Source organism: Chenopodium album, chromosome 20, assembly GCF_948465745.1.
Source record: "Chenopodium album chromosome 20, dcCheAlbu1.1, whole genome shotgun sequence".
Lineage (NCBI taxonomy): Eukaryota > Viridiplantae > Streptophyta > Magnoliopsida > Caryophyllales > Amaranthaceae > Chenopodium > Chenopodium album.
The window spans coordinates 14,656,272-14,678,831 of NC_137853.1; the positions used below are offsets into that span (position 1 = coordinate 14,656,272).

Here is a 22,560-nt window from a genome sequence, read left to right on the forward strand (position 1 = left end):
TGTGGACATTAATTAGTCTTACATTTTTAGCTTCCAGCAAATGTTTAATAAATTAAAGATCAGATATATACTTCCTTGTACTGTCCACCTTCCTTCGGTAAATGTCCTCTCTAATAAAAAATACTCTACTTAATCATCATACTATTCATTTCTCTGAATAAAATAACAATAATCAACAAAACTCACCAAGAAGATATTAACCAGACAAAACCGAGGAGAAAGAAAAGAGAGGTCAAAAGATAAACTTAATAATTGATCAAAGTTTTCAGTGATTAGGGTTCTAAAAAGCTTTGAAAGCATAATTAACTCATCAATAATCAACAACACGAAATACCTAATCTATAATTTCAAAAAATTTACAAAAACTCAAAGTTCAAAGAATCAACAATTATAATCAAAATAATACAGAGAATTTTAGAACTTGACATCGAAATGAAAGGAAAAAATTGATAGATCTAGAAAGAAAAGCGAGAAATACCTGAATATCGACCTCCCAAGAAGCGACCATGAGGTATCACGAACAACCAAGACTTCATCGTCTTTGGACATAGGCATTATATTGTTCGGAAGTTGTGCTTACTTCATCGGTTGCCGGAGAGTGGAGTTCTCATAATTACACGACGGACGTTCAATGGCACTGAGATGTGAGCCCTGCGACATTTTCGGCAAGCGGGGGACTGGAGACTCTTGGTTGTTCATCTTTTTTGTCTCCTACTGTTTGGGTTTTCTTCTACTCACGGTTAACGAAGATGAAAAGGAGGGAGAAAGGCATAAAGCTTAAAACTCATTTATGAATAGGGATAAGAAGGTAAATAAACTTTTTAAAGGGCAAAATGGTCCATGCACTGTTCATAAGAACAATTTTCTACTTTTTATAAGGTAGGTATGTGCAAAATGGTACACCAACCACCAAAGAAGACATTTTAAGGAATATTCTGTTCATATTCTTAATTATAATATTTTTTTATTATGATTTTTAAATATAAAAAAGATTGTTTTCAAAATACACTTTATGTTAATAATTTCATCAAATTAATAATGCTCCGTTCCTTTATTAGGCTTGTAAATTAATTCTAAATAAATTATTTTTACTATCAAACAAAAGTAGATAGGGTATTTAAATGCATATTATATTGATATATTTAGTTTTAAAAAATGTATCAAAACCCAAAATCAACATAATATATATATATTTTTTGTATACTTACATCACACCTTTTGACATGCTAAGCTATGAAAAAATGATTAGACTATGTAAGCGGACAAATTATGCTACAAGTTTTAATCGTAGCAACTTAACACTTTCTTGTTCATTTGTTAAACATAACACTTTCTTCTTAATGATGGTAAAATTTTGTTAATTTGTCCGTTTATCTAGTTTTATATGTCTCTTAAAGTGTCATGTCAAAATAGTGTGTTATTGTACTCCCTCCGTTTTAGAATGATGTTCCTGTTTCGTAAATCGATGCAAATTTTTACCCAACTTTGATCGCAAATATTTAATCTCACACTACCAAAAATTATAAAAGTTAGACATTAATAATCTACTCACCAAGACAAATCAAACAAGATCCCACATGACTATATTTATTCTTATAGATTAAGAGAAATTTAGAAGATTCCCTCTTTCTTAAAAAAGTCAAAGATTCCAAACAAGAACATCATTGTGGAACGGAGGGTGTAAATAAAAATGTAGGAATTACGTATTTTGGAAAAAAACTAATAATTAATAGTATAAAAATAATATGTAGTATAAAAATAATATATAATATAATAATAAATATGGACAAACTATTTCTCAAGATACGTTCTCCAATAGCTGGTGTACCATTTGTACCATTTTACGCATATATTACAAAAGGTGGTAGCAAATAATTGAGTTTGTATTATTAAGCACCCATTTTGTTATAGATTTACAATAGACCCCAAAATGATGGAGCTGCTGCAGTAAGTAGGAAGCATAGAGCAGATAAACCATTGACAGTAACCTTGATTGCGAGCCAAATGGGTGGCGCCACCTTACGTCTCTTCACATTCTTATCATCACCATTACCACTCCTCCACCATCGCCACCCTTCTTCCCTCCGCCACCTCCGCCGCCTCGCTTCTCACCGCTCTTTCCTCTTTCTCTCTCCTCCTCCCTCCTTTCTCTCTCCTCCAAAATCTTCCCAAAAACTTCACACCCAACAACCTCACTCTCTTTGGGATGAAACCCCATCTTTCAATTCAACTGGGTTTTCGAATTCTACTAGTAGTTTTCGTCATCCTTGGCCTGAGTTTTCGGGTTTTGTTGATTTGGTTTCACAGTCGGAATACTGTAATGCACCCTTTGATGTTCATCAGTTTGTGGGGTTTCAACCATTTGATGAGGGTTTCTTGAGGGTTGCTAATTCTTGTTTGGCTTTTGCTAGAGATAATCCGAATATTTTGTGGTTAGTATTTTTTTTGGGTTTTTTTTTTGTGTGTTTTTTCATGGCTAATTTCATGCTCATTTTGGTTGTTTGTTTGTTTGTTGGTGAAGGTCGCTTTCGAGGGAGGATGTAGAGGTGGTTGTTGAGAATGGTTCGCCGTTTTTGTTTGCTGATGCTTCGGCGGCGGCGGCAAGGATGAAATCTTTCTGTCACAATGGCATTGATGATGTAAATGTAAGTTTATTTGGTTTATTATTTATTGAGATGTAATTTGATTTTTCTTTACTGTATAAGAGCTTGTGTGAGATTGATTATGCAAATTGAGCATTTTTTTGTTGGCTTTGTTGTGAATTATTATGAGGTTAAGAACATTTGATTAGGGTCTAATTGGACTTCGAACATCTAATTTTTTTTTTTTTTTTGAGGGAACTTCGAACATCTGATTAGTGCAATGCATTTTCAACTAATTCAGCGAAGTGCTGTAGTTAGTTAAATACCTACATTATAGGGTAAAATGGTGATGATTCTCGTGTTACTTGATCGATTCTAGAGGTGAGGCTCTTGCATGTCATTGGAGGATGGGAGAGGATGGATGGCTATGATCTCATTTTTTTTTTCTTTTTCTTCTAATACGGTAGTGCCCTTGGTAAAGAAAACCGGGAAATGTTACTAGTGATTTTTCCAAGTATGGCTTGTGCATATTCAGAATGGTAGCGTTGCTAAATAGTAGAGTTGAATTTGTTTTCCTAGTTGTTTCTATGGCTATGACATTATATATATGTATTATGTAATATGTCAAATGTAAGTGTTTTGGAGGGGGACATCCTTACGTAATGTTTGGACTGAAGCAATGTATAAAAAGGCTCAAGGCGCACCAAGGCGTTTTGGAGTACCTTGCGCCTAAGGCTCGCCTCAGTGCGCCTCATTGAAGTGAGGCGCATATAATAAGAAACAAAAAAAATCTGGAAAAAAACTCATTATGTGCCTCAGGCTGCGCCTACGCGCGCCTTAGCTGCGCCTCATTGAAGTCGGCTCGCTCAGACCATAAAAAGCGCATGACCTCTAACGCCTCAGCGCCTAGGCGCGCTTTTTCAAACACTGGAGTGAAGTAAATTTCAATGATAAATATACATCAACTTTATCTTAGTGTATAATAAATGGAAGCTGATGCTCTCTTCGTTTTTGTTCTAGCATGCATGTTAAATACTTTACTTTACAAATCTGTATGGACACTTAAATGTTAATCGATAAAGGGATAATGTGTGCTTTCATCTTATCTATATGTACCCACAATAAACTAAATATATATTTCTAGTCTCTATGTCTGTGTTATGACTTTAGAACCTTATAATTGTGTCATGATGAGCCATGTCTGGAGCATATCAATGTTTGACAATCATGCCTGACCAAAGCCCTTGCTCTCAAGGTATCTAAGAGAAAAGCCAAGTATCTCTTAGATATGAGGCCAATTGACCTTGTCATTGGCCCCTTCCTCCCTAAGTGGTGCAATAAAATTAAGCATTCAAGGCTTTCAAGCTGTTGGATTACCATAATGAGTTTCAACTTAGATGCATTACTTTCCCTTTTAGTTTATAAATTTTCTCTATCTCTCTCCTATTACATGGTCCCTCTTTATTTTTTCTTTTATCTCTCTCTACTCCAAAAATTGTCTTGGAGTCCGCAATTAAAAAATTGATGCAGCTAAATGAAAACAGAGGAAGTATCATAAATTATATGTTAGAGAATCACATCTTAATTTCGTCTAAGGTAACTAAGGCCCTATTCTCATCAGATTATTTTCAATTCAGCTCAGTTCTTAATTTCCTTCTCTCATAAAATATTAGTTCAGTTCACTTCAGCTCTAATAAGTTGTTCAGCTCAGTTCAGTCAATGAGAACAGGCCCTAAGTCTTACATATTATGTATTTTTAACTTAAATGTTGGTTATTGGAGCCGAAAGTGTTCATCAAAGGACTTTACCTAATACTCAAGTAGCCCTTATATGTTAAAAGATAGTTTTATTAATATAGAATGGAAAGGTAAAAAATTTTGTGGTTCTATTCGTTACTTTCTATTGATGTTTTGTGTTATGTGATATTTGGGGTAGACGTTATCCTTCTATTGAAATCAGAAGCAACTTCTCATGGAATGATTCATCAAAAATTACCATTGGAGGGTTTATTTGTGTGAATGTGGTGGTTAAGTTGCTTCTAGCTAAGGTGGGCTACTTGTTTTTTGTCATTTAGAATAATGATTGCAAGACCATGATTCATAACCAGTAGTATACAAGTACTTTTTCATACTCTATTTGTGTCAATTCCATCTCTGAATTTACGAGCCTGATTCAAGTGTTTGTATGATTATGACTCTTGAAGTTTTCAAGCATTGGCAAAAGGTGCGTTTTATTCACTGATTTTCTCTGATTGTATCATTAAACTTTTTCTAGCTGTGAATTAAACTTTTACTTCTCCCGAATTAAACTTATTGTAACTTGTCTTAATCTATGTTTCTTTAAATAAGCGGAAACAAGGCGAACACAGTCTTAGTATTGGTTTAGACAAGGATAATACAATAAGATGTAATCAAGTGGTGAGAATAACTAGTGTGTGTGTGTGTTCCTAATTTAACGTTTTAACAATATCAGGGGCTACAACCTGCATACTCTGCACTAGTTGCTCAGACTTTGTTCAGGAAGTGCACACCTAGATTGGACAAGGTTATGAATGTGGCCTGGATTTTCCAAAGAATAAAATGCGTCATTAAGACTGAATTCTAGGACGAGGTAAACTCACAACATCTTCCTTGCTCCGTTGTCTTTCATAAAGTAAAGTGGGTGTATAAATATTCTGCATTCGTTCAGTAGATACCCATGGGCCATGGTTATAAGATATATTAAGGACATCTGTACCCTTGGACAGTTGGACTCCCTTGATTTTTCTATATTGGTTATTCCAGTGCCAGTAAGGAGAACTAGAACTTTCATAGCTAAATCTTCTTCCAATAGAGAGCTTGACATCTTTCATAGCTAAATCTTCCTTTTGTTTACATCCCCCTTTTGTCCTTCTCAATTTAGGTTTGAAGGGTGACAACAATGTTAGTCTGTCAAAAGATTACATTTTTATAGAACTATCTATAGATAATGTGTTGCAATGTCTTACAAGAGTTCATATATTGTGGGAGGAAAAGCAAGACATCCTATATAATGACTTTCTTACTTTTCTTAATATTATTTTGGTAACCATATCTTAGTGGTTTTTCTTTTCCACCTGTGTTTTATGCAGAACTCTGTTGTATATGTTTCATACTCTTCTTCCACTTCTATGGGTTATGCACTTATGCTTATGGATTAGATCTCTTTAACCCTTGATGTTTCTTATTTAGTTTAGTAGTTTGACTTTAGCTTAATTCTTGTTTTATAGGTATTAGAATCTGATAAACCAAGCACAGTCGATCTCATGAAGCTTTTATTAAGTTATGCCTACAGTGCTATTGGCTTTTCAGAAAACATTGAGATAAGCAGTAGAGTTGAATCATCTGCCAGAAAATTGTTCGGTGAATTGGTTAACTTTAAAGAAAGTTCTGCGGAGCCTATTGTGACAGTACAGAAAGAGTCTTCTGAAAGATGTAATCAAGCATCAAGTTCTTCTGGAAATAATATCGAAATGAAGAAAGGAGACTGGATATGTCCAAGGTAGGTAATGATGATTTAGAGTACAAGTTCTATCTTGGAATAGTTTGCAATTTTATGCTCTAGGGTGTGTAGGTGAAGTACTTTTCTCATATGGAAGTCATATATAAGTGATAAACTAAACTCTTCGACTGTTTCGAAGTAGATATTTTCTAAAAATTGAAACATTTTCTTGGTTTGACAAATTAGTTGGAAACAGCAAATAATGTCTTTTCATAATCTTTTTCTGCCACATGGTTTATTTTTTTTCTCTAAAGTCCTGACAATGATTTGTAATCTTGTTCCCAAATGAGTGCCTTTTCTTGGTGGAAGATTTGGAGGAGATCAGTACTTTTGTGAACTTTTAGCTTTGCAAATGATGAATAACTTCTATTCTGCTAATGAGCAGGTGCAGTTTTATGAACTTTGCTAAGAACTCGTTGTGCCTTCAATGTGAGGAGCACCGGCCAAAAAAACTTTTAACTGGCGGGGAATGGGAGTGCCCTCAGTGAGCATCTCAACCTTTTCAGTCTAATTTTCTTTTCTTTCTTTGCCCTATTTCCATTTGATTTTGGCATCTGTTCATATTAAAATCACCTTTTTTTGTCCTTTCTTCTTTCTCCAGATGTGACTTCTTTAACTTTGGTAGGAATGTGGTATGCTTAAGGTGTGATTGCAAAAAACCAGGAGTCAATCGATTCCTCAGCCCTACTTCACGTTTGAGAGCTGACACTGCCTCTGCTATAGGCAATGTTGAGGAAGTTATAACTGGGACTGAAGAGATGCAATCATGGTTCACTAAGATAGCTCAGTTGGAAAAATCATCTGACATGGGCAGTGTTCTAGAAGATGAAGATTTGCCTGAGACCATGAAGGCAGATGATAATAAGTTTACATGGTCTGCTGCAAGCACAAAACCCTCGAGCACTGTTGACAATCCCAGTCATAGTTGTTTCCAGACAGCTAGTGACCAGGATAGCATTGATATGAAAATCAGCCAAAGTCTTGATGAACTTTCTGGTGACAAGTCTCCAAATCAGATGGGAAATAAAGATTATGAGAATGAACAAACTGATGAATCTGAAAGATGGTTTAAGAAGGTGGCTGAACTACATGACGTAACAGACCTGCCTAGTGCTGTATCTGATGATGATTTCCCAGAAATAATGCCAATGCGCAAAGGAGAGAATCGATTTGTTGTTAGTAAGAAAAAAGACCGTTCTTTAACTTCTCCGATGTACAAGAGACGTGTGGCGATGGAGCAAGCGGGCAATAATAATTATGTCCCATTTGTCCCTTTTCCACCTGATTACTTTGCGAAGGAAAAACCAAAAGGGTCAGAGTCAACCCATATAAATGAACAGACTGGTGCAGTGAGATCAGATGCCGTAAAGGCAGGAGAGGAAACGGAAGATAAATTTTGCAAACCAGCTTCTGAGGTATCCAATTATGTAGACCAAAACTCCAAAACTATTAATTTGCCGATCAGTACTCCCAGTAATTATTCTGAATCTCAGAGCACAAGTGAGAATGCAAATGTCAGGGGCTCTTGGAGAGAAAGGAGTTTGGAGGGATCAGCAGTAAAGGAACCAAATCCACTGGATATGTCTGAGGAAGCTAAGGCAGAGAGGTGGTTTCGGCGTGTTGCTCAGATAAAGGACATCTCAGAGCTGAGCCAGATACCTGATGAGGATTTCCCCTCTATAATGCCAATGAGGAAAGGAGTGAATCGATTTGTGGTGAGCAAGAGGAAAACACCTTTGGAGAGACGGTTGACATCTTCACAGTACCGAAGGAACCTACCAGTTGTGAACTCTGACCCTGAAAAGAAGGAAACAGACTAATTGAGGATGAAAACAAAGACTTGCTGAGTTTAGTGTTTATACACGAGTTTGATGATACCTCTGTATGTATTTCTATTTGTAAGCTCTGATAGGCTGATGCATTCCGCTGAACTCTTTTTTTATTTATTTATTTTTTTACACAAACTGTGGGGATAGTAGATTATTCACAAGGCTAGCAAACGAAGTTTTGAACTAGCTGGTGCTTGTGATCTATGGAATTCAAGTAAATCACATTGGAATTCCAATTACAGTTTAGGCTAAAGTAATTAGTTTTTGGTCTGTAAATTTTGGTCCAATCTGTTATTAGAGGGGGCCTTATACTATTTAATTAAAAGGGAAAATATTACAATTATCTCAGAAATTTTGTTTGGCATTCTTTCAATGATTTCTAATTGTTAGATTTCCTTGTCCAAGTGTTCTGTTGCTGATAACTGCAATTTATTAAGAAAAAACTATCTTACACTCTTTTGTTGATGACCGCACCTGTAATTGAGTTGTTGTTCCAAGTAGAAGCTCCGTATAGCCACATAAATTGTACAATGTGATGAGTTTACGCAGGTGCTTTTCTGGGTTGATTTTGCTTGATCAAGTGTTGATACTTTCAACTTGGTGGCTTTTTTTTACATTTTCTTTTTCCTTATTAAAGTTATTTTTTATTTTACTTATTGTTTTCATTTTTTCCTAATACCTGTTAATGTAATGTCACACAGGAACGTGACTGTTGGGTTCATCAAAGCAAGCTTTGGGTTTGTTCGTCCAGATGCACAATTATTATATCAATTAGGGGAGTGATCTTGATTTGCATTCTTGTCGTTTGTTTTATCCAGGCTTGTGTGCATCAGAAGTTTATCTGGGATATTTCGTTTGTGTAGCTTTTAATAACTGCTTGTTTGTGGGATACCTGAAGTGCATTGAAATAGACATTGACATGTATGGATTAAATTGAAGTTTTTGACATGTTGGAATACGATGGATTCGAATTTCATACTGCATGGATTGGTGCACTGAAGCCATAAGACATTAGGACTCTACTGTCAAATGAAAGCTGCTAGTGTGCAGTCCCTGCTAGTGTTCGATTTCCTGTATTGCAGCTACCTGAAAGCTTTCTTAAAAAATGAGAGCGTTGATCAGTTTTAGGCTTTTAGCCATTGCTTCTATACTCTCCATGAACAAATGAATCTTCTGAGGCGTTCAAAAATAATAATAGTGCATTCTCAAAAAAGGCCCATTTTAGTGATTGTCCTCTAGATTAAATTGAGCGTCATCTGCCAACCTCCACCTGCCAACAACTCCTTCCCATCAAAATTTTAATTCGACATTAATCCTAGCTCGCTGGCGGCCACCTCTGCCGGCGAGCGTACTTCTCGACTTCCCAGAGCTCCTTCCTTCGTCATCAGCTGGTTTTTCCATTTTAATATCTGATTTTCTGTTTCCCTGTTTCTTCTTTTAGAGATTTGGCCACCCTATTATTTACAAAAATGTCACCATATGAACGAATAAACTAACGAATAAATTCCTCTCTTAATATCATCAACAAATAAGGTTAAAATTAACCAATCACAATATACTCCTTATTAATTGTCTCATACAAAATTACTTTTGGATTCGGATTAGACTATAAGAGTAAGGTATATATCCATATCTTTGGAATCTAATCAACTTTTTTATCTTTATTTTTGAGGAAACAAAGTGATTCAACTTGTGCATTGGCGCATTGCTAGAATGCTACTCCCTCCGTTCTACAGATGTTCCTGTTTGGAATCTTTGACTTTTAAAAGTAGAGAATCTTCTATGTAAAATTAAAAATATACGGTCAAAGATGAGTCAAATCTTGTATCGATTTTTATAAACAGGGACATTATTTTGAAACACAGGCACTATTACCATAGTAGTCGACGTCCAGCTAATATTCGTCGTACTTGACGTTATCATTACCCAATTTTCTGTAATAAGAGTGAGCACTTTTAAGTTGAGACAAAAGGCCCACCTTTCTGCAACGTGGCAGCAAGATGATCGCTCTTTCATCTTCCCGATGTCAACAGAATCATCTTTGCTATTCTTGTTAGACCTCAAACTATTCATGCACCGTATATAAAGTATAAACCTCTTTTCAACCTCCTAATCTTCATTTCCGTGCGAAATTAGTTGTCACATTTAAATTTATGCGACAAACAATCTGGAAAAAAAGAAAGATTAATTAGTAATGGGTGGTGAGAAGCTAATCCAAAAAATACACAACATTCTAACCTTGATAGTGTTTACATTCTTTGATTTACTTGATTGTGTTTTATGCATAGTTTACTCATACCTTGATGAGTTGTTTGAGAATACTGCGTCATCAACTCCTTGCTACTGTTCTAGGAGAGAGCAAGAAAATAATAATTACTTTGAGCAAAATGAAGTTTCAGAGACATTGTATAAGAGGCCAAACTTATTCAGAAATATGGGTTTGTTAAGCTCAAAGAGGATGATGCTGCAGAATTCGAACAGAAATTCGTCGAAACTCGTAGCTAATAGATGGTCTGATTGTGGGTGTGAGTCTTGTGTTGCTTGGATTAACAATGGCGACGATCTTCGGCTTCATGTTGTAGTCCATGAGCCAGGTATGTACGTAATACATTCTTTGTTTGGAAATTGGAATTAATACTCTGGTGGATATATAGAATGATTCACATACTCTATCTACAATGTATTTTAAACTAGTAATGTGACAACGAAGTTGGGAAGACGGAGTATGCTGTAATTATATTTCAGACAACCATAGATTATGTGTTTTTAGCTATTCTAGTTTGAGTGAACTTACATTGTAGTGTAGGAGTACTTTTTAGAGGGATTGTGCATTTGTGCATAATTACTAACCTTACAATATGATTATTGGACAAATAATTTATAGCATTTCCAAATTGATACTCGAAATAAATGTTTATGATATGTAACGTATATGGTTAATGGTTTTTGTACAAATATTTAATACTACGTATGTTGAATGTTTTCCTACTAGAAGAAATTGTTTAATGTCTCAATCTCGCCAATATATAATCCAACTTATTAATACCAAGTTTGCATAGAGTTGGCAGTCAAGAAATTTTTGGTTTAAAAAAAAATATTTTGCCGCGTACAATTGTGTAGAGGTGTTAGGTGTGATTTCCCTTAGTCCTGTTACAGACTAAGGCTGTGGTTGCAAAGAACTCTAATTAAGTCGGCTCGTGAGAGAAGGATGATTAGGTTCATTAGACCTACCGTTCATCAAACTTACAAACAGTAAAACCAATGTAATTGCATATTAGGCAATTATTAAACTTTTTTAGATATAGAATGTTAAACAGATAGACGTTATTAGAGTCTAAAGCATAGAAAACTTAAGGTCCAATGGTTTCATTCTAATTAATGTTATTTTTTTTACAATGCATATTGAAGATTCAGACAACAAATTGAGCGAAAATGTGATATTTTTGCACGGTTTCATCTCTTCATCCTCATTTTGGACAGAAACAGTTTTCTGTAATTTGTCAGAACATACAAAACAGAATTACAGGTTGTTTGCTATCGATTTGTTGGGATTTGGAAGAAGTCCGAAACCAAGAGATTGCTTATATACAATACGAGATCATTTGGAAATGATTGAGAAATCAGTGATCTTTCCATATAGATTGAATTCCTTCCATTTAGTTGCTCACTCTATGGGATCCATTATTGCATTGGCTTTGGCTGCCAAGTATCCTCAACATGTCAAATCTATTACTTTGATAGCTCCAGTAAGTATTATTTATTGCAGAAGATTATGCATTGAATTGAATCCGTGATTACATTTGACTCGTTACATGTGGCCTATTATTTTGAAACGATTTTCTGTAGCCTCGTATGTATATGAATATGCAACCTGTCTATGTTATGTTTAGGTGTTAATAATGATCATGAAATTTATTATATGAGCAACTTATCACAAAATCATTATTTACCATGACAATGCAATTTGAATTCCTAGTTAATCTTTAATAAAGTTAATGTCAGAGGAAGTACCTTTAATGAGATGTACAAAGTCAATTCAAATATGTTTTGCATTTAACCTACCAAATTGATCTCTTTTTTTTTTTTTTTTTAGAATTATTATACCTGTAAATTTTTACATATAATGTTCATAATGTGAGTTTATTATACCGTGATTTGTAGCCTTACTTCCCTTCGGACAACAAGCAAGATGCAAGCTTGTTTACACTCGGAAAAGTTGCTGAGAAAAGGTTGTGGCCACCATTACTGTTTGGTTCATCATTTATGTCCTGGTATGAGCACTTGGGTCGAACTGTGTGTTTCATACTATGTCGAAATCACAAGATTTGGGAATTTCTTCTAAGGCTAATCACATGGAGAAGGTACTAGTTTCTGGTAATGTCTTTTCATTTTTGATAACAGGAAGATAAAGTACAGTATTGCATAGAATGCTAAGAAAATCTGAATATGTTCTACGGAGTATGTTACAAGTTTTTGCCTTTTTTTTAGGGACCTTCATTTCGCAATTATGGACTTGACAAGGCATACTCATCACTCAGCTTGGCATACCATGCATAATGTGATTTGTGGAGGCTCAAAATACATGGAAGAATACTTAAGTATCTTGCGCGATGCTAAGGTGAAAGTTACAATCATTCAAGGCGATGAAGATCAGGTGGTACCAATTGAATGTAGTTCCAACATTAAAATGAAAGTTCCCGAGGCAGATGTTAGAATCATACCCAACACTAATCATTCTACTATTGTACTCCGGCATGCAAAGGAGTTCACACAAGATCTAGAGAGTGTTTGGATGTCATGTCGTTGATCATTTGAGCTAGCTATTCACTGTTTTTGGTCAAAATATAAAGTGTTTATCTGACAAAATTAGAAGTTGAATTTCTTAAAAAGTAGATATGTACAAAACATTTTTTGATTGAACGTAGGAATAAACTTCCTATGTAAGGAGCTTGATTGACTAGGAGTCCCTAGTAAGTGGTAATAAATAATGAAACTTTGTACAATCAACCCATCAGAATGACTTTCTTAATTGGAAATGTAAGTTTATATATTGAAGTGTGGCACTTCCTTCAATTTATCAGTTGCTATTCTTGCTAAATCAAACAAAATGGACACGGTATCTGTTTTGAATAATGATAAGTTGATAACTATTGAGAGACTTGAATTTATTAGTTGCTATACTTGCTAAATCAAACCAAACGGACACGGTATCTGTTTTGAATAATGATAAGTTGATAACTATTGAGAGGAAGAATGTTTTTTTTTGGGAAATTCTACATAATATCTTTGAGGTATTGACTATTCCACGTTGTACCCCTCCCTTTGAAAAGTTCCACGCTGTAACCTCAAGGTACTAAAAGTGATTAAGCTGTATCCCTGTCGTTATTCCTCCGTTACATGTTGCCGTTAGTGGGGTCCACTTAACACCAATTTATTTTTTCTTCTCGTTTTTCGTGCTAAAAATTGTCTCATTAAAGGATTTAGGGGTCATTTTAGGCTTAAAGGATCCAAATTGAGCTCGGATTTGCAAAAAAAAAAATAAAAAAATAACATAAAAGCCCCGTTTTATGAATTGTACATTTAACTATGGGAATTCGAATTCACAAAACGAGGCTTTTACATTATTTTTTTGCAAAATCCGAGCTCAATTTGGATTCTTTAGGGCTAAAATGACCCATAAAACCTTTAATGGGACATTTTTTAGCGCGAAAATTGAGAAAAAAAATTAAATAGGTCTAGAGTGGGCCCCACTAACGGCAAACGGAAAGATAACGGCAAGGGTACAACTTAATCACTTTTGGAACCTTAAGGTTATAGCGTGGAACTTTTCAAAGGGAGGGGCACAGCGTGGAATAGTCAATACCTCAGGGGTATTATGTAGAACTTCCCTTTTTTTTTTCTTTCTTTCTTTTTTTGATGGGGAGAGGAAGAATGTAAAAGTTCCTAGTACATGGGAAAAAAAATTGTGTATTGTTATTACCTAAATGGTGTTTCCCTAATTTAGCATCCAGTGATTGAAGTTTACTATATCAATTTTGTGATTTTATGAACAATTAAATTGGCCCATTTCAATATACCTTAGCAAATTTCATTAAAAAAATTGACAAGAATAATCCCAGCTTTGTCTCATTCACCCAAAATAATCCCATCTTTCGATTATTATTTAATAATCCGAACTTTGATATGAATTTGCTTTCAATGGTCCCAACCAGTCATCTAATTTGTTATAACAAGTTATCACACACATGTAAGCTTAGGATTGGTCTAAAGTTTTTTTTAAAAAAATTAAAAAAATTAAAAAAAATAAAATAAAATCAAACCCCAAAAAAAAAAAAGCAAACCCAGCCTTAACAGTACAGGCGGCAGCCCCTGCCACCTCCGGCATCGGTAACCCCTTTACGGCAAGCAATAGCTCCACCATTCTCTTTCTCGATTTCAGCCACCTTCACCATTACCTTCCCCGATTCTGGCCACCCCTCCCTTTCTCTCACTGATTTTGCCCATCCCCTCCCTTCTCCTCCTCAAATGCGATTTAAATAGAGGATGAAGTTCTATGTAATTGCATTGAATATTATACCTTCAATTCGCGTCAAAATCGAATAAGAAAACTTGCATAGGAAAAGAGATGAATGAGGACTGGCGAATTGAGTCGTGAATTGCCTCAATTATCAGCCAAATAGTTCGAGAGTCGAGAATTGCCTCGATTACCAGCCAAATAGTTCAATCAAAAAAAAAAAAAAAAAAAAAGTGGGGGCTTGTAGTTTTTAGCGGGCTGGTGGCTGGAGTTATCGTGGGTAGGGTCGTCGGGATGGTGGGGTTCTACGGGGTTGGGGTTAGCTGGTGGGGGAGGGGTGGCTGGGGTTGGTGGAAAGGGTGGTTGATTTGCTGGGCTGCCGGTTATTTTTTTTCTATTATAATAATTTTTTATTTTAATTTTCTGGTTTTCTTTTTTTTTTTTAATAATTTTTTATTTATATTTTATAACAATAAGGTGGTGACACATGTGCAAATAATCCCAAGTAACAAATTTTAACCTGTTTAGCCGGTTTCAAGTCACTAGGGACCATTTAAAATTAATGGAGTATAAAGTTGGGATCATTTAAAAATAATAGATAGTTGGGTTTTTTTCAAGCGAACCGGACAAAGTTAAAATTATTTCTGTCAATTTTTCCTATAAAAAAAGGCTAATTTCCAAGCCATTTTCCATAAACCTTAGCCAATTCTTAAAATTTCCCATCCCTTAGCCCAAAATCTAGCTCACATGATACAGAAAGCTTTTAGATTTTCTAAAATAACCTATATGATTAAATAGTTCTTGAAATATCATTAGCCTAATTTCAATTTAAAGTGAAAGAGATATTAGTAAAATACTAAATCGAACTCAAAACCGACACCCATGCACCATATATTTTGTCCATGTCTCATAATTGACAAAAAGTACATTGTTCTAGTTTATTTAGACTTCCACATCTTTTTAGCAATGCATTATATACAAATTAGAGCTGTCAAAAACTGACCCGACCCGAGAACCCGACATGAATTGATAATGATATGAACCTGACCTGTACCCGAACAATGGGGTGATACAAGTGTCCGATTACCCAACCTGAACCCGACCTGATGTTAACTGACAACCAATTTGATCCAATACTTTATTACCAGTTTAATTCGATCCAACAGTTTGCGAGATCTTTAGGTTTGGTGCAATTTTTTTAACGGGTAAGGGAATCCCCACCCATAAAGTGTCTCTGGTGAGATTTGATCCCAGAGCCTTTTGGTTGTGAGATGCAAACTTGACCATTAGACCAAGCTATGCTTGGTAGGCACAAACTAGTTAATTGATTTATCAATAAAAGTAACTTTGGTATCTAAGTACTACGAATAACAATACGGAATACTCCGTGTTATTATATCAACGAGAATGAAACGTGAGGGTAGTACTCCGTATTATATCAACAAGAATGGAACGTGAGGGTGAGGGAAAACTCAAGTGGTTAGAGTTTACCTCCTGGTTCTAGTCAATCCTGGGATCAATTCTCACCCCACCCTTATGGCTCTCTAAACACTAAAAAACAAGAATGAAACGTTTAATTTATCACCCTCTAATTGACCCGAAGCAAACCCGATTCAAATGACTGAGTGGTTGAGAACTTAGCATTGTTGCTCGCGAACCCCGTGGTAGGTGAGACGAGTAGTGGACAGTGGTGGGAGAGAATGAGATCTAACCCCCCATAACTCTCCCAAACACATTGTTTCAATCATACATAGTTGACATCCCCATTATCAGCTCACCTAATTTCGCCCATAGTATCATTAATCATACCTAACACCATTCTTTTCCTTCAAAAATCAAAACCCCTTTGCCATTTTTGTGTAACAAAACATCCCCTTCCAAAAAAAATTAAAAAACAATGGATTTCTTGGAATCTCCTGAGATGAAAATGGTAGCCATTGGTGTGGCAGTTGTTGTTGTAGCTGCTTCAGCTTCTTGCTTATTCTCTTCTAAGAAGAAATCTAGAGGTGGGTTTTTCATTTTGATCAGATTCTTTGTAATTTGAGGGTTTTTTTTTCATGAAAAATGATCAAATTTGATTGATTTTGTTCATTGTAGTTTGCTTGGATCCTGAGAATTTCAAGGAATTTAAGTTTGTCAAACGCACCCAAATCAGTCATAATGTGGCTAAATTTACATTTGCGCTTCCTTCTCCTACTTCTGTCTTGGGTCTTCCCATTGGTCAACACATCAGTTGCCGGTATTGAATTTTATACATTATGCTTTTGTAGTGGGATATTTATAAATTGTATTTTTGGTGAATTTCAGAAGTTTTTGTTGATAATTTAAACAAATATTTTATTGGGTTGATTCATTTGTGATAGGTTTGACTTTCAATCTTTGGTACTATCATGATTATTTTTGGTGCTGTTGTACTAATTTGTATTTTTTTTTTATGAAACTCAGTAGATATTGCTGATATTTTACTGCTAAGATTACATCTTTATACTAGGTTGATTTATTTATGGCTGGTTTAATTATCCGTGTTTGGAAAATTAAGGAATTTATTATAGAACGATATTAATGTATGATTATGATCTGCTTGTGCTGAGAGTGAGGGATAGCTCAAGTTGTTATTAAAGCTTCTCCCGGTTCCAAGTGATCGTCGGATTGATTCTCATCACTTGCCCTTTTGGCTCTCTAAACACACAATAAAATGATGTGCTTCTGCTAACATTATTTATTATGATTAGAAAATTTAGTCTTAGTAATTTACTTATAATTGTTTTCCAATATGTTGATATTAGGGGAAAGGATAGTCAAGGAGAGGAGGTCATTAAGCCATACACTCCAACTACATTAGACTCTGATGTTGGGCGCTTTGAGTTAGTCATCAAGGCAAGTCTGAAATTTTTATGAGTTCGTTTCACTCCCCATTTTCGGTACTTTGTTATATGATATTGCAGCTTTGTTCTTGCAATCTTGGAGTTGATGTCGCGTTTGGTTTTATTCTATTTAGATGTATCCTCAAGGAAGAATGTCACACCATTTTCGGGAGATGCGTGTTGGTGATTATCTTGCTGTTAAGGGACCTAAGGTATGTTGTGATTTTCAATGACAGGAATTGTTTGACTCTTGATTAACTGATTGTCATTTTACATAGAGTGCCTGTTGGGCTTTATTTTGAGTCTACCATTGAATGCAATAACACCAAGACTCAACTTCATAACTCTTTTTCATTGAGTTTATAGGGGCGCTTCAGATACCAGCCTGGTGAAGTCAGAGCTTTTGGGATGCTTGCTGGAGGTTCTGGCATCACTCCAATGTTTCAAGTAACTATTTATACTCACCTTTTTCAAATTACTCGTTCTTCAGTCTTCGTTGTTTATATGGAATATTTATATGTTTTGACAACAAACACATTGATTCCTTTGTTATGTATGAATCAGGTAGCTAGAGCCATATTGGAGAACCCAAAAGATAAAACTAAAGTGCAGCTAATATATGCCAACGTGACTTATGAGGATATTCTTTTGAAGGTATTGATGTTACTTTCATATTTACTAGTATATAAATTTGAATTATGTAAGCGTTGTTTTGAAGCTAAATATTTTGCATTACCTCTTCTTCCTAGTAATTTGTATGCTATTCCTTACCAGAGCAACTGTCCTGTTTTCTGTCAATTTGGTTTGTCTTGTATTTTTTGTTTTTTAATGCAATGTCAATGTGCTCAAGCCTTTTTCTGGCAAATTAATTTGATGTTTTGTGTTACCAAAGTATTTTCTTTTCTCTTATGTACTATGGATCTGCAGTGTTTCATCTTCTTAATTATCTTATTTGTGGGTCGTTATTGTCAGTGTTTGCTAAAAAAATGTTGTAGCAATGGAATATTGTTTCCTGCAATGTTGTATGTTTTGGTATGCAGAGAGGATATGGGGAACTTAACTCACTACCTAGTTTTGGTGAACTGGTCCAAAGTAAGCCACTCTATGGCTGTACCATGTACCATGTAGGGAGGATAAAGGATTTGCAGATTGTGTATAACTGTTCTGGATTTGGTTGTAGATATTTCCATGTCCATATTACTAAGAAAAGCTTAGGGTGTATATTTTAAGACAATAATTTCCACACGTTTAGCTATTAAGGAGATTGTTCCATTATGGATTAGAATAAGGGCATCATATTCCATAACTGTATCATCCAATTTGCTGAAGCTCATCCAAACCACCTTTTGGAACTCACTAACTAGATCAATGTCACCCAACTTGCTACCCTCCCCCCTTCCCCTCCCCTGCTGCCTGCATATTATGCTCTGGATCTGGCAATGTGGCACTCCAGAACTCTAGTTGAGGGCCTGTTCAAAAAACTAATCAGTGAACTACATTGCAGCTATCCAGTAGCTTTCTGGTAATCAGAAGCCAGGTAAAATTGAACTAGATTGTTGTACTATTACCTCTTATTGCTAAAACAGAGCTAAGTAGCTAAGTATATTTCTATAAACATTTATCCAATTATGCCATGGTCAATTAAGATTGGTTAGCTAAGCTGGGTGGGCAATCGTTTAATCATTCCATGAGAAATTATACACATTTATCCAATTATGCCATGGTCAATTAAGATTGATTAGCTAAGCTGGGTGGGCAATCGTTTAATCCTTCCATGAGAAATTATTATCTGTAGAAATTAAGTGGGTTTGGATGAAACAGTGGCTCTCTGAACATAGCAAAGACATTCGCCTGGTGTTCACCTGACTGAGTATGGAATCCAAGGAAAATTGTCTGGGTAAGGCAAAAAAGTGATCCAACTCTTCTATCATGTCCAATAGTGAAATCATTTGAAGGAATTTGAGATCCAGATTTTAACTTCCAAAAGTAGAGCAATGACATTGGAAGAAATGACATCGGGATGTCTGTGATGATGTGATACAGTAGGTGGTTTCATTTGACTCATATGGCCTGTTGCCAGCTATCAGTTCCTGGTAAATCCACTCTGTATTGTATTTAAGAGGAATGGGAGCAAGATTGAGTTTCTCTTACCTTTCCCCATTGTGGCATTTATCTAATACTTTAATGTTAAATGATTTGAGTTATTGCTGAATGACTTGAATCTTATGTGATGTGTTAGTGGCTTTGTGGTTGGTAGAAATTTCTTTGGTTGTCACTCAACATTTGAGGAAAAGGTGCCTAAAGCTTGATGTCTTCAAAATCAGCCTAGAGCTGACTAGTGTATATGAATACTATATTCAAATAATACATTCATGTATGAACTTGATGTCCAAATATTGTAGTATTTTGGCAGCTGATACAAAGGATAACAAAAATAAAAATAAAAATTAAAAAAGATCTAACTCCCTCCTTTTCTTAACAGTTAACAGGGTATTTGAGATAAATCATCTGATGGGTTTTTAATTTGTTTTCCTATTTTCAGAAGTTGAATTCCAATTTAGTGTTGAATTTGTATTTTGTTTGACCGCCTAGTCCCTGTAAATCTGGACGGAGTCCTCTTATCCTTCATTGTCTCAATCCAAGTACTTCACTGGTTCTTCTGATCTGTAGCTTTGTCAAATATGCTACACCTCGTCTGCGTGACGTAGAAACAACTTTAGGAAACTACAATTCTCTTCCAGTTTAACGTTGTTACACGTAATTTCTAACTTCAATTATAATCATTTGTACTGATAATATCAATGCTGTAAGACTTAATTATGGAGGTTTCTCTATGTGTTGCCATACTTTAGATGATATATAAGAATCATTGACATTGATTGATGTTGACAGCTCTTTTTTAAATTCCTGAATTGTGCAGGAGGAGTTGGATGGGCTAGCGGAGAATTATCCTGACCGCTTTAGTATTTACTATGTCCTTAATCAGGTTCGTAGCATCTCCAATTCTCATACTATTTGTCCCTTGTTCGTTTTACAACATCGGAATAGTGTTATTATATTCGACTTGAAATTGGTATTCTTCCATTTTATTTCTATATTTTGGAGGTTGAGGGATGGGATGGAAGGGGCTATGATACTGTGTGTAACCTTTTTGAGGTTTTAATATTTCCTACATCTGGAATGATCCTGATTTAATTTAGAAAGGTCTCTGCATGAATTTTTAATTGTTATATGCATATCATCGTATTCTAACTTGTAAGCGTAGGTTTTTTTTTCTTGTTATACCTTCTGAGGAACTGCTGACCTGCCCTACCAATAAGTTGCGCCATCTTATTCTCACATGCTTCAGTCACCAGAAAACCTCAATTGTATAATCATTCTATCTAGAGGACACAAAATTGGGCCTGGATGGCTGGATATTTATGCTACATTAGCCAAACATATTTTATACAAGTCATATACTATAGAAGATTTCAATTAATACCATCCAAACATAATTATATTCACATATTTGCTAAAGTTGTTTATGATGTATAGTGGGATTAACCCTCTTAATTAATGAATGCAATGATGACTAACTTTATTGAGTATTTTATCATATACTGGTTTTAAAATCCAAGCATGTCATAGGTATCATGAATACATAAGGGGGGTTTATGAGATCTGAAAATAGCTTGAGACTGCTCTGGTAATGGTAATGTAACAACTTCTTTTGGCTGAAATGGGAGGGGTGACCTGCTTATCAAATTTCCATTTCCCTCGGGAAATCCCTCCACATAAAAGAGGGAGTAGACTGGAAATTGTTGGTGGTAAAACGTGCTGTTAATATCGCCAATTTTCTTGTTGATGAATACAATTATAGTGCAAATAATGTCTTTTTGCATTTTGTTTATATTTGGCCCTTAAACATCATCTTTTTAGGAATGAAGCCCTAATTATGTCTCCAAATAATATATACTCTGTAGTCTGTACCATCTGTAATATCCTCCTCTCCAGCAATATGTTTTGCATCTCCTCTCACCTAAACTAAATCATTTGGACTTTTGTTTTGGGATTACTGTTTCCTCTATGCAGCCTCCTGAAGGATGGAAAGGTGGTGTTGGATTTGTAAGCAAGGAAATGATCCAAGAACACTGCCCTGCACCTTCATCAGATATACGGGTATGTCTGATAGCTTACTCCCTTCTGAACCTATAATCCCATGTATTACTGAATGACTGCAACTAGTGTACAAACTTTTATATCCATCTTGACCATCTATTCTTCCAATGAACCCATATTACAAATTTTACAGATATTGAGATGTGGCCCTCCGCCTATGAACAAAGCTATGGCTGCTCACCTAGAGGAACTAGGCTATTCTTCTGACATGCAGTTTCAGTTCTGATCTCCTGATCCAGTAATATCGAGCTTCATAGAAAACATGATATTGGTTTATGCAGTGGTGTACTCTTCGATTCATTGGCTACCATGAGTCCATGACTTGCTGAACACCTTAAGTGGGATGTGATTTCTGCGGGGGTTTATTTTGATACCAGAAAACTTAAGATGCTTGTTCACATTGGTGTTAGGATTAGACATTCGTTCGAGTGTTCGACTCATAAAGTTCCGGTTTCACTGTTTTGCTTGATTAACATTTGGATAATTGTTTTAACAAGGAATTAGCAAAAGAGGGTTATAAGTTTGCCTAATATAACAACGTATGCATTTTCATGACGTCTTAGGCCTTTTCTCTTCACCTTAAGATAATATTTCGTAATATTCAGTAAAAATAATTTCAGTTTAGTTAAAATAATTTTAGTTCGGCAAAAACAATTTTGATTAGTAAAAGTAATTTATTAAATTAGTAAAAAGAAGTAATTTTCAAAAACATTTATAATAGAGAATCTGTAAAAATAAGTTTAACCAGTGAAAATAATTTATGTTTAGTAAAATTAATTCAAGTTCTGTTAAAATAATTTAATTTCAGTAAAATTAATGTGATTTTAGCAAATATAAGTTGAAGATAATAGGGACTTAGTGGGCATTTCTCTTGTTTTTTTTCATGTCCAATAATCCAACAATTAGTTGATCTGGCTTTAATAATTTTTACTATTATTGGCATGTTAGGGGATTCATTCGGCTTTAGGTTTGGATTTAGGCCAAATTTGATCCGATTCAAAATATAATTCAATTTTTTAATTTTCTAATTCGATCTAATCCTAATTTCTCTCAATTTTTTAATTTTCTAATTCGATCTAATCCTAATTTAT

At 35.1% G+C, this 22,560-nt stretch overlaps 3 protein-coding genes across 3 annotated transcripts; all 3 read left to right on the forward strand.

Annotated features, from left to right (window-relative positions):
- Nucleotides 1-1,829: 1,829 nt before the first annotated feature.
- LOC145598016 (zinc finger protein VAR3, chloroplastic-like) lies at nt 1,830-8,282 on the forward strand. Its single transcript, XM_081654303.1, has 5 exons — nt 1,830-2,432; nt 2,522-2,645; nt 5,830-6,101; nt 6,487-6,585; nt 6,703-8,282. The coding sequence occupies exons 1-5, from the start codon at nt 2,005-2,007 to the stop codon at nt 7,919-7,921; spliced, it is 2,142 nt and encodes a 713-aa protein (XP_081510429.1). The 5' UTR covers nt 1,830-2,004; the 3' UTR covers nt 7,922-8,282.
- Nucleotides 8,283-10,023: 1,741 nt separating this feature from the next.
- Nucleotides 10,024-12,933, forward strand: LOC145599208 (putative lysophospholipase BODYGUARD 4). Its single transcript, XM_081655614.1, has 4 exons — nt 10,024-10,524; nt 11,339-11,676; nt 12,092-12,291; nt 12,419-12,933. Exons 1-4 carry the CDS (start codon nt 10,125-10,127, stop codon nt 12,735-12,737), a joined length of 1,257 nt encoding a protein of 418 aa, XP_081511740.1. The 5' UTR covers nt 10,024-10,124; the 3' UTR covers nt 12,738-12,933.
- Nucleotides 12,934-16,080: 3,147 nt separating this feature from the next.
- On the forward strand, nt 16,081-22,024 carry LOC145597810 (NADH--cytochrome b5 reductase 1-like). The gene is made up of 9 exons (XM_081654057.1): nt 16,081-16,450; nt 16,542-16,683; nt 17,231-17,321; nt 17,443-17,520; nt 17,675-17,755; nt 17,873-17,962; nt 20,229-20,294; nt 21,383-21,469; nt 21,603-22,024. Exons 1-9 carry the CDS (start codon nt 16,342-16,344, stop codon nt 21,693-21,695), a joined length of 837 nt encoding a protein of 278 aa, XP_081510183.1. The 5' UTR covers nt 16,081-16,341; the 3' UTR covers nt 21,696-22,024.
- Nucleotides 22,025-22,560: the final 536 nt, after the last annotated feature.